The 12943-nt window shown below is 45.2% G+C and overlaps 1 protein-coding gene across 8 annotated transcripts in view; it reads right to left on the bottom strand.

The window, feature by feature from the left end:
• The window catches only part of LOC139381512 (ankyrin-3-like), a 153416-nt gene that overhangs the window by 85936 nt on the left and 54537 nt on the right, over nucleotides 1-12943 (bottom strand). For all 8 annotated transcript variants that reach the window (XM_071125121.1, XM_071125120.1, XM_071125123.1 and 5 more), the window contains exons 2-4: nucleotides 1779-1880; nucleotides 1396-1494; nucleotides 441-539 (exon numbers count right to left, since the gene is read on the bottom strand). In XM_071125121.1, the coding sequence (XP_070981222.1) occupies nucleotides 441-539; nucleotides 1396-1494; nucleotides 1779-1880 (300 nt within the window). The remainder of the gene's footprint in view (nucleotides 1-440; nucleotides 540-1395; nucleotides 1495-1778; nucleotides 1881-12943) is intronic.

Here is a 12943-nt window from a genome sequence, read left to right on the forward strand (position 1 = left end):
AAGAAAAGCACTCTTTGGTGGAGTGAAACATTCCGGTGATCTTTGTCAGCCCAGTTTATTGCTATTGATCTGAGGAATGTCTCAACGGGGCAAGATTGGGATTTTTGATGAAAGGATATTTCCCCCTGTGAAACGCATGGACAGCACAATCCTAGAGAGTATATTCCCAGTCACAACCCTGACAGACTAATACCGCTGATCTGGCAGATCTCTCAAATGAATGATTTTCAAGTGGTGAACAGATATATAAAGATATGATTGTGTGGATGTTTCAATGATAATTATATGGTAATGTTAATATGTTAAAAGCTTCACATCGTGGAATATAGTGTGAGTCCTATACAGACTCCTTGTCGTTTGAATGTGTGTTTAATGGTGTGTTCTGATATGTTCTGTATCTCTGACCTGAGTTATGTGTGTGTGTGTTATGGATATCCCACCTGAGACTGTGCGTTGACATTGGCTCCATTGGTGACCAGCTCTTTCACCACTTCCGTTTGGCCGGCCAGGGAGGCTATGTGAAGAGCGGTGTTTCCTTTCTGCATTAGAGAGGAGAATGAGAGGCATGCCAGTTAATCTCTCCCCCACCTGTCCCAGTGTACCATTCCCTGCACCGCCTTGCCAAACCTCAGTTATGCCTTTGTAGCGCTGGCATTCTCGCTTTGGCCTCCCTCTGGCCCTGGCTGCCATTGATGTGTCACTTCCGATGTACCACGTCCAACACATAAACAAGCGGCCCTCGTACCACCACCATAAATAAAACCGGTGTAGTTTTTAATAAACTGCAAGCGGGTTCTGAGTGGTGTGTTGACCCCTGAGCATCCACCTGATGGAGTCTCTGATGTCAGCAACACTGTTGCACAATATCAACATAACTCACATAGAGTACAGTACTGAACATGAGAAGGTGAGCATGTTTGACCTATGGATTATGACAACAGCTGGTAAAGACAACCGCTTTTGTGAGAGTTCCTAGTCTCTGCTCAGTGTTTGAGTAGTTTGAAGACTGTCCTTAGTGTTGCATTTTTCATAGTGCTCAGTGTTTATATATAACCTGTGTCTGCTTTCAATGGGAGAGAGGGAACACTAATGGTAGCCACAGTCTCCAAGTCTGTCTATGAACAAACATGGACATACTGCTGGCCACACCAATGCTAACCACTGAATGCTCGGCTCATGTTGTGCTTGTGACCGACTGGGTCCAGAACCTGTGTCATCTGCACACCTCGAAGCTAAGTCCACTGAATATCAGCCCTAGGAGCTAACACAAGTCTTCAGGTCTCAGGCAAATGCTATTCATCATGCATACAGTTCACTAAACCACCTCTGCTACATGTGGCCCTACAGTGTTGGCCGACAGCAACAAAGCAGTAATAGATGCAGAGTGGGACTAACCTTGGTTGCTGCGTCCACATTGGCTTCTAGCTTCAGCAGCTCAGCCACCACCTCCACATGACCCTCCTTAGAGGCCAGATGAAGAGCGTTCAATCCATTCTGAAAGAAATGACAGAAAGTGTTTATATACATCTATGGCCATACATTCTCTGTAAAACAGACAGATTGTACACGTGGCGTGAGATTATTCAGATGAGGAGCTGCTATGCCTTTCAAGTCCATTGAAATTAGTGATTTGTGTTGTGGCCTTGTTAAATAAATGTCACACAATTATCACACAGCCACAGGATTAAATGTATTTGATGCATATCGTTTCAGTTACATTAAAGTAATGTATTATGTACAAAATTAATGAACTGAGCAGCAGATATTAAGCCACCCACCTGGTTGCAGATGTTGATTTCCACCCCAGACTTCAGGTAGTCCAGGGCCTTTTCAAGGTTCCCAGCCCGCGCTGCTCGCAGGTAACTGGCATTGCTGTCCGACTAAGGATGGAGAGAGAGAGAGAAATATAGGTCAAATACAGTCCACATGCTATACAGACGTGTCTACTGCTCAACAGCAGAGGGCTAGAATGAAAACATTGGTTCACGTTCTCAGGGAGTCACTACGATAAACAGTCACACACACACACACACACACACACACACACACACACACACACACACACAAACACACACACACACACACACACACACACACACACACACACACACACACACACACACACACACACACACACACACACGTAAACACACACGCATTACACGCATTACACAAAAACCAAACATCTCAGATACTGTACCAGAGTCATGTCTTTCTCAAATCCCAAAAACCCAAAGGTCTTTTGTTTTGTGTAGAACTACATTTGAACTGTATTGCAAAGTAGAGTAACGGTGGACAGAAATAACACATCCCAAAGATCCAGCCAAACAAACTGAGCTATTATCCCAACAAACTGGCCTTCTACGTCATCCTTTCTTCGTATCAGATCCCAGGACTCCTCTTGCTCTTCGTTATTTTAAGATGCCAGCAGCGACAAACCCAAATATCTCACGACTCCAGAGTAAGACAAGGGTGGGTGGTCTTGATTGTCAATACAGAGACCTCTCTCTAACAGTAAAGATAAGAAAATACATTCTCAGGAGACAACTCTCTCAGTCCTCCTCTTCTAGAAACAGAGAATGTACTGTATTATCCCTCCTTTCTGCTTTGCTCTTCTTTATTTTAAGATAGAGACGGCTTTGTGAAAAAAAAAATGATGACACAAGCCATTTTGGGGTTTGCCCATGTAACAATAGTTTGTGTGTGGACGGACGGGTATGTGTGTCTGTGTCTGTGCATGCATGTGTCTGTGTATGTATGAGTGTGCTTTTGTGTGCGTGTCTGTCTTGCCAGCTCACGTCAGATTGTTCTGTTTGTGTCTGGGACATTACACAACAGAAACAGACATATAGCAAAGTCTGCACCTTTGCTTGCTGTAATTGTATGAAGTCGATTTCCAAAACCCAGCACCAGTACACATGCCCTCAGAGCATGCAGTTGAGATAGTCTGCTACATAAAATGGTCTCAGAGGCAAAATTCCCCTGAATTAACCAATGCCCAGACCTTCTAAATTTAGCCCGTTTCCAGAGACACTTACAGTAAACTGGCAGACCCAAACAACATGAGTGCCACAACCTATTCCCCACCCCCATACTTTTCTAGGAATAGCTCTGATGGCTTGACAAATGAACAAGACATTCTTCCAGATTGCTCCAGTGATAGGGACTCAGAGTGGACTGTGGGAGCAATGTCAGAAGAGTGTGTGGGAGAACAACACATTACCAAAGATCTTAGTATCATAGGATACATAAATGCCTGTTTCCTTTTCCAAACACAAGCCTCTATGGCAGAACAGTGGCAGTGAACTATTAGTGCAATTTCATTGCTTTGGTCTTTGAAGAGACTAATGTAACAGTATATATGGACAAATGCCCTTATGTTTCTCATTTAAACACCTGGGCATTTTCTGTAATAAAATCATAGTGCTGTAACTATGAATATTAACATAGCTAAAGGGCATTGTTTGGCACATTGAGGCAGTGATTCTCAATAGCAATGTGAATCTGAGGAGGGGTAATTTCAAAACAGGTAAGAACTTTCCATCCGATGACTCGAATGCCTCTAAAGGTATATCTCTCTAGTACAAAGCTTAGGACAACTCCTCCTTGACCTAGAACACTGGTAACCCCTGTCCTTCACTGTGAACAGTTAGTACTGCTGGCTCCTCTCCAGACTCAGCTAGTTGGCAGACTCCTTCCCTCATTTCAGAACAAAATCCATTCCAGACCGTGTCATTAATAAATTACTCCTAGCACCCTTCCTCCAATTCTTCTTTTCTCAGTTAGAGACAACACATTATCTCAATGATTTGTAGAAATCCTCATAACAAAACATGAGGACAAGTGTCATAGGTCTATTATTCAGGTTTTTTTCTAGCGCAAACGAACAAGCAAACACACTTTCCCACAGTGTGTGGTGGTTACATAACAAGCGCATGCTGTAAGTGACTGTCAAGGATCTCTGAGAAAAGTCTATGATAAAGTGGCTACTGGCTCTGAGGTTTGTTCAGTGTCAGATGCTTGACTCTTAACTCAGACCTCTGCCATCAACATGTGAGGCCACTTAGCGTTATGGTGTCTCATTGCTGTTGACAGTCAGACAACCAAACATCCATTTATGCCTCAACCCATGTCAACATACAAAGTAGAGGATCACGGATGGTGGTATCGTGGATACAGTGCTAGTGCTCCTCTGAAGTACAACTTTCATTGAAGAGCCCTCCCATTCAAGCCTACATAACTGACTCATGTTTGTCTGACCTTTATTTCCCAAGCTAAGCAATAACTTTCACCACTGTCACCACTCTCACCAAGACAACGGTGGAGTGATCCTGTGGAGTTTTTACTGCAGGTGATTTGCATGTCTATCATTCATCATAAAGGAATCACCCAGATTCCCCATGTTCTTCGACATTCTGCTCCAGCGTATCTAAAGGGGATGCACTGTCAAGGCAGTTGGAGTAGAGGCCTCCAAAGATAAGACGTTCAATATGAAGTCACACTGAGTTCACTGACCCAAGTGGCCCTGGCTCAACACAGAATTGGCCAGACTACAGTACAGTATATAAAGCTACGAGGCAACAGTCTTTTAAAACCAGTCTCTCCATCACAGGCAAATGACTAGTGACACGGGTGACCGCCATTTCAAATACCATCCCATCGCATTCAAGTCGGAGAGAGTCGTCTTTGTGTGTAAGGCATTACAGAGGATGGAGAGAGATTAGCTTTGAAAATATGATTAAACTTTGCAGATCAGAAGTTCAAAGAAATTAGGCCATTAAAGAGTAGGCTAAGCCTGAAGGAATAGCATTAATCTACTGTTAGATAGTTAAAGGGACTGAGGCTCCGTCGCTCTGACTGACGACTGATTCCCTGTTAAAGAGAAAGCACTTATTTACTAATTCAGTCTGAATTATTATACAGCTCCACTTAGGCCAACAGCATCTCAACAGAAAACATGTGGCACATTTTCTGTTAAGCTGATATAAAAATGACAATCTAATATTGAGGCAGAGTAGCGCTGCAAAGAGTTTTGTTGAATTAGTGTTTGGCCCAGATATCACTTATGACATCATTGAGTCCGGGGGTTACTGTTTTGTGTGGAGTGATTTTCTTTGCAATATCCCCCACATGATGTCAATGTGACAAGTAGGTAGTAGAACAAAAACACATATACACATAAACACAACAAAAACACCCACACAGAGGCACTGCAAAGCATCCACCCACACACACGTATCTTCTATATTCTTTTATTTATTTATTTATTTTTTGAATTTTTACCCCTTTTTCTCCCCAATTTCGTAGTATCCAATTGTTGTCTCATCGCTACAACTCCCGTACGGGCTCGGGAGAGACGAAGGTTGAAAGTCATGCGTCCTCCGATACACAACCAACCAAGCCGCTGCTTCTTTAACACAGCGCACATCCAACCCAGAAGCCAGCCTCACCAATGCGCCGGAGGAAACACCGTGCACCTGGCCACCTTGGCTAGCGTACACTGCGCCCAGCCCGCCACAGGAGTCGCTGGTGCGCGATGAGACAAGGACACCCCTACCGACCAAGCCCTCCCTAACCCGGGCGACGCTAGGCCAATTGTGCGTCGCCCCACGGACCTCCCGGTCGCGGCCGGTTACGACAGAGCCTGGGCGCGAACCCAGGACTCTGATGGCACAGCTGGCGCTGCGTACAGCACCCTTAACCACTGCGCCACCCGGGAGGCCCTTTATCTTCTATATTCTACATATAAATACACTCGCACACACACACACGGCATGTTGATGTCTGTGCTCCAGGCTGCTGGTTAGCTCAGTTTGAGCCCAGAACCCGCATCATTGTCTCATTTATCCCCTGGCCTCCATCGATACAAAAACACAGCCTAGGGCTGTGAGCTGAGCCATGAGCTGAGAATGCCGATTGGTGCCAAAAAGCATCCAACCACCACACAGACACGCACTTTCCATTGGGGAAAAACAACACTATTGACAGGTTAGTGCATTCATTGTGGAGCTATTAGTTAGACAGATATTATTGCAAATTATGTTTTTCTCAAAGGGCCATTGGTGTACAGTAGATGTGGACCAGTACTAGAATAGTTAATGGCTTATAATGGGAAAGTATTGACAGCAGGATCGTAAGCACTTCTATTTACCGTTAGCAAATCATCCCCATAGGTCATGCTCACAGTCATTTTATGCAGGTAGATAATGGTTAATACCATGAAAAAAAATTGACAAAACAGAAAATCCGGCCTACAGTATATATAATGTTGAAGTGTAAAGGATGCAAGGGAAATGAGAGATTATACCACATGTGTACTGAACAAAAATATAAATGCAACATACAACAATTTCAAAGATTTTACTGAGTTACGCTACACATCTCTTTGTGGACTTCCGTCCCTATCTCTGAGTCACAAAGTTAGACGACATGTGATTGGCTGAAAATGTGGCTAGCGAGAGCATCTTTCTGGTTCTAACCTAAGAAGGATTCTCGAAAAATACAACAAAAACACTGGTACCTGCACATGCTGTTCTCTCAGCTCTAATATAGGCTACAACTATATATAGTGCCTTGAGAAAGTATTCAGACCCATTTACTTTTTCCACATTTTGTGACGTTACAGCCTTATTCTAAAATTGATCAAATAGTTTTTCCCCCTCATCAATCTAAACACGATACCTCATAATGACAAAGCAAAAACAGGTTTTTAGAAATTTTTGCTAATTTATGAAAAAATATATATGACATTTACATAAGTATTCAGATCCTTTACTCAGTACTTTGTTGAAGCACCTTTAGCAGCAATAACAGCATTCAGTCTTCTTGGGTATGACGCCACAAGCTTCTCTGCAGGACCTCTCTAGCTCTGTCAGGTTGGATGGGGAGCGTTGGGGCACAGTTATTTTCAGGTCTCTCCAGAGATGTTCGATTGGGTTAAAGCCCGGGCTCTGGCTGGGCCACTCAATGACATTCTGAGACTTGTCTCAAAGCCACTCCTGCATTGGCTTGGCTGTGTGCTCAGGGTCATTGTTCTATTGGAAGGTGAACCTTCACCCCAGTCTGAGGTCCTGAGCGCTCTGGAGCAGGTTTTCATCAAGGATCTCTCCGCACTTTGCTCTGTTCATCTTTGCCTCTATCCTGACTTGACTCCCAGTCTCTGCTGCTGAAAAACATCCCCACAGCATGATGCTGCCACTACCATGTTTCACAGTAGGGATGGTGCCAGGTTTCCTCCAGATGTGACGGTTGGCATTCAGGCCATAGAGTTCAATCTTGGTTTCATCAGACCAGAGGATCTTGTTTCTCATGGTCTGCGAGTCTTTAGGTGCCTTTTGGAAAACTACAAGCGGGCTGTCATATGCCTTTTACTGAGGAGTGGATTCCGTCTGGCCACTCTACCATAAAGGGCTGATTGGTGGAGTGCTGCAGAGATGGTTGTCCTTCTGGAAGGCTCTCTCATCTCCACAGAGGAACTCTGGATCTCTGTCAGAGTGACGATCGGTTTGTTGGTCACCTCCCTGACCAAGGCCCTTCTCCCCCGTTTGCTCAGTTTGGCCGGGCGGCCAGCTCTAGGAAGAGTCTTGATGGTTCCCAACTTCTACCATTCAAGAATGATGGAGGCCACTGTGTTCTTGGGGACTTTCAATGCTGCAGAAATGTTTTGATACCCTTCCCCTGATCTGTGCCGTAACACAATCCTGTCTCAGAGCTCTACGGACGGTTCCAGTGGGACCTTGTATAGACAGGTGTGTGCCTTTCTAAATCATGTCCAATCAATTGAATTTACCACAGGTGGACTCCAATTAAGTTGTAGAAACATCTTAAGGATTATCAATGGAAACAGGATGCACCTGAGCTCAACTTCGAGTCTCATAGCAAAGGGTCTGGATACTTATGTAAATAAGGTATTTAAAAAAGTATATATACATTTGCAAAAAATTAAAACCTGTGTTTTGCTTTGTCATTATGTGGTATTGTGTGTAAACTCAGCAAAAAATGAAACATCCTCTCACTGTCAACTGCGTTTATTTTCAGCAAACTTAACATGTGTAAATATTTGTATAAGATTCAAACAACTGAGACATAAACTGAACAAGTTCCACAGACTAATATGTTGAATAATGTGTCCCTGAACAAAGGGGGGGTCAAAATCAAAAGTAACAGTCAGTATCTGGTGTGGCCACCAGCTGCATTAAGTACTGCAGTGCATCTCCTCCTCATGGACTGCACCAGATTTGCTTTGAGATGTTACCCCATTCTTCCACCAAGGCACCTGCAAATTCCCGGACATTTCTGGGGGGAATGGCCCTAGCCCCCACCCTCTAATCCAACAGGTCCCAGACGTGCTCAATGGGATTGAGATCTCTTCGCTGGCCATGGCAGAACACTGACATTCCTGTCTTGCAGAAAATCACACACAGAATGAGCAGTATGACTATAGTGGCATTGTCATGCTGGAGGGTCATGTCAGGAGGAGTCTGCAGGAAGGGTACCACACGAGGGAGGAGGATGTCTTCCCTGTAACGCACAGCATTGAGATTGCCTGCAATGACAACAAGCTCAGTCCGATGATGCTGTGACACACCGCCCCAGACCATGACGGACCCTTCACCTCCAAATCGATTCCGCTCCAGAGTACAGGCCTCGGTGTAACGCTCATTCCTTCAATGATAAACACGAATCCGACCATCACCCCTGGTGAGACAAAACTGTGACTCCTCAGTGAAGAGCATCTTTTGCCAGTCCTGTCTGGTCCAGTGACGGTGGGTTTGTGCCCATAGGTGACGTTGTTGCCGGTGATGTCTGATGAGGACCTGCCTTACAACAGGCCTACAAGCCCTCAGTCCAGCCTCTCTCAGCCTATTGCGGAGCACTGAGCACTGATGGAGAGATTGTGCATTCCTGATGTGTCTCGGGCAGTTGTTGTTGCCATCCTGTACCTGTCCCACAGGTGTGATGTTCGGATGTACCGATCCTGTGCAGGTGTTGTTACACTCTGCTACTGCGAGGATGATCAGCTGTCCGTCCTGTCTCCCTGTAGCTCTATCTTAGGCTTCTCACAGTACGGACATTGCAATTTATTGCCCTGGCCACATTTGCAGTCCTCATGCCTCCTTGCAGTGTGCCTAAGGCACGTTCACGCAGATGAGAAGTGACCCTGGGCATCTTTCTTTTGGTGTTTTCAGAGTCAGTAGAAAGGCCTCTTTTAGTGTCCTACGTTTTCATAACTGTGTCCTTAATTGCCTACCGTCTGTAAGCTGTTAGTGTCTTAACGTCCGTTCCACAGGTGAATGTTCATTCATTGTTTATGATTCATTGAAGAAGCCTGAGAAAAAGTGTTTAAACCCTTTACAATGAAGATCTGTGAAGTTATTTGTATTTTTACAAATTATCTTTGAAAGACAGGGTCCTGAAATAGGGACGTTTATTTTTTTTCTAAGAAAATAATAAGACTGTAACGTAACAAAATGTAGAAAAAGTCAAGGGGTCTGAATACTTTCCGAAGGCACTATATTACTATATTTCACCCCGTTTTTATCCCAAATGTAGATCTTGTCTCATCGCTGCAACTTCCCAACGGGGCTCGGGAGGTGAAGGTTGAGTCATGCGTCCTCCGAAACATGACCCTTCAAATCACGCTTCTTAACACCCGCCCACTTAACCCGGAAGCCAGCCGCACCAATGTGTTGGAGGAAACACTGTTCAACTGACGATGGGGTCAGCCTGCAGGTGACTGGCCCGCCACAAGGACTCGCTAGAGCGTGATGAGCTAAGTAAAGCCCCCGTCCAAACCCTCCCCTAACCCGGACAACGCCGGGCCAATTGTGCACCGCCCTATGGGACTCCCAATCAAGGTCGGATGTGATACAACCTGGGATCGAACCCGGGTCTGCGATGCAGTGCCATAGACCACTGCGTCACTCGAGAGGCCCACATGCTATAACTCTGATACAACTATATACATCTAGATATGAGAGCCCACACCCAGGCACAAAATATAGGGAAGGGAAATAAGTTATCTCTAGGTCAGTGCTACAATGGTTTGCGCGTGCGCGCACACACACACACACACGCACATACACACACACACACATACACACACACACGCACACGCACACGCACACGTATAGCAGATCAGAGGACAATTATCAGTGGAGAGATTATCCACCAAATTCAAGCCATCCACAAAGTCTTAAGAAATTCCCTATGCAAGCAGCAGGATGCTCTACACTGCTGTATCTGATTTTCCCTTATCACATTACCTGTCAAGGTCAGCTGGTTTGCACTGGATCCCTGACAAAGAGCATCCTTTAGATAGTTCGCTCTAGTGCAAACACAAACTGGAAATTACAAAGCCCATATTGCCACCAGTGTTATTCACTTATGCCCTTATGCCAAACAAACAAAATGTCCTCTGTAGTAGGAGAACCAGCCTCTCCAACACAGATAGCTACATGTTTGTGTCCCGTAACCATCCTGCGTCCATGCACTACGCTGCACCACAAGGCTATACTATAGGGACTGGTGACCTCTGAGTGATGATCAAATCGAACTATCATACTAACTCCTCACCACAATCCCCTTTCACAACTCCTCACAAGGCAGTAGTGATACAAAAATGGAAACAATTCCAGGGAACACTTACTATTGTCAGGAAGTCTGCTGCCTCTTCCACAGCCATGTTTCCCCCTCTCTCTCTGCAGTTCAGGAGTGAAACCTGAGCTCTCAATTAGCTCTGTTCCAAGCAGAACCACACTCAGTACACAGCACAGCACAGGGAGAGGGACAGGGAAGAGCAAGATGCCATTATGTCAGGTGACCAAGGCAAAAAAAGAACAAATCCCAACCCAGCAGGACACCCAAAATAACGCTTCCTTGATGATCCACGCAATGAAGGGATGGAGGCAGAGAGGTAAAGAGGAAGAGAGGTTAGCTTCTGTATCTAACCTTCCAAGAGAAGTTAACAATCCCCTCTGTAAGTGTTTGTCTGTCTCCGACATACAAAATGACACATGCCAAATCATTTTCTCCCTCTCCCTCCCTCTTGCCCACTCTTTATGTCATCCCAGATCTCCCAGATCTCACTCAGAAAGTTCCCTAGAAATGGCAGGGTCTAGGACAGGGAGAACACCCTGACTTACCATACTAGTAGATAGAACTTCCTCCCCCGTCTCTTACTCTAACGCTCTCTCAGAGGGGGGAGGGGGGGGGGGGGGTAAATGTAATCGTGATATCCAAGGATAGGGAGGGAGGGGGACACTGAAAATAGCAGCTGAAACAAATACTTTTACTAAAAGGGGTCAACCCTGTCAACCCACTCTCCTCACTCTGTCGTTCTCTCTCCCCCCCTCCGCCACTGCCAGCACGAGACTATTTATTGTCATCCTGCTTATCAGCTCTTTTCCCCCACAAAAGGAGTGTGTGTGTGTGCGTGGTGTTTGTTTGCATGCATTTACGTGTGTGTTTGTGTGTGTGCGCATGCATGTATGTATGTGTGTGTATAAGGGGGCTTCCTATCCAAACAACAGGGAGGTGTAGGGCTGGTGGGGACCTGCAGGGCACAACAATGCCGCCAGACGCTATTTCAGGGGGCACAACTAGTCAATGGGGACAGTTTGAGGAGGGATTAAGGGGACTTTCCCCCTCCCACATCCACCCCCTTAACACACACCCCACATAGATCAGACAGGAGACAGCCTGGGTCCCACTATCTGGCATGAACCCCCCAGTTGATCTCTATCCCTTTCGGACGGCTTTGCACACGCCCTCCCCCGTCACCATATTATAGACACTGACGCCTCAATATTCATCCTGAAAACAGTGATTCTTGGTTTTGTTTATGCTTTAACATTATTTTTTCTGTAAGTCATCACTATTGTATTGCTATGTATAAGTGCAAAGCTCCAAGATTGGGAAATGTACCCCTTTTTTTCAAAATAGCTTGATCTTCTCTCAAATGTGATTTTGTTGGACTGCCCCTGGTATTTGGAGATACGACAAACGCAGTTCATCAACATGAGACAAGAGGCAACTATTTATAGGCCAGCAAGTCTTTGTTCTGCCAACTCTGCAGACAAGACACGCACGCACGCACGCACGCACACACACACACACACACACACACACACACACACACACACACACACACACACACACACACACACACACACACACACACACACACACACACACACACACACACACACACACACATCCAAGCTGGGTTGTCATTGGCTATTACAGCTCCAGAGGAATAGCCTCCCTTGCATTCTGGGTAAGTACAATGTCTACTTCAAAAGCACACAATGGAGTGAGTGACGCACCGTGATGTGCCATGGAACAGTCAGCGTGAACACGTGACTGGTAGATCACAGGTCCTTCCCAGGAACAGCATCCGCTTTGGAACGGGCTGTTACCATGGCAACACGTGAGGTTACAGTGGAAGAGGAAGAGAGTCAAGCTCACTTGCAAAAAATTCTCACACACACACTCACACACTGTACATCAACAACCATTACACAAGCGAATCAACTCTGCACAGGAGCCTTGAAGACAACATGAAGTATCATGTCATATGATTTCAATGTACTGTAGCCTGTCTGATCAAATTACATAGAAAATCATGCAATAATGATCAATAAAATCACATGACGCACACCCCTTTTTAAAGGCTATCAAAGGCCTAAAACAGAACATTGCCTTTAAAAAACAAATGTTTTATTAACTGGTGGCCTTTGGTGTGTTGAACCCAGATAACAAATGACTAAAGAGGGTCTGCCTTCAGAGCGAATTGAGAGCATGCACTGTATAACAGCATGCAGAGCTAAGAAGCAAAGACTGTTTTCTTGGTATTGTACAGCTCTTAGTATCAGCTCAGCATGGGTCTTCTGAGACCAGACAAACCATGAGTGTTCCAAATGAGTTGACATGAAATGAATCT

Source organism: Oncorhynchus clarkii, chromosome 23 (assembly GCF_045791955.1).
Source record: "Oncorhynchus clarkii lewisi isolate Uvic-CL-2024 chromosome 23, UVic_Ocla_1.0, whole genome shotgun sequence".
NCBI classification, from domain to species: domain Eukaryota; kingdom Metazoa; phylum Chordata; class Actinopteri; order Salmoniformes; family Salmonidae; genus Oncorhynchus; species Oncorhynchus clarkii.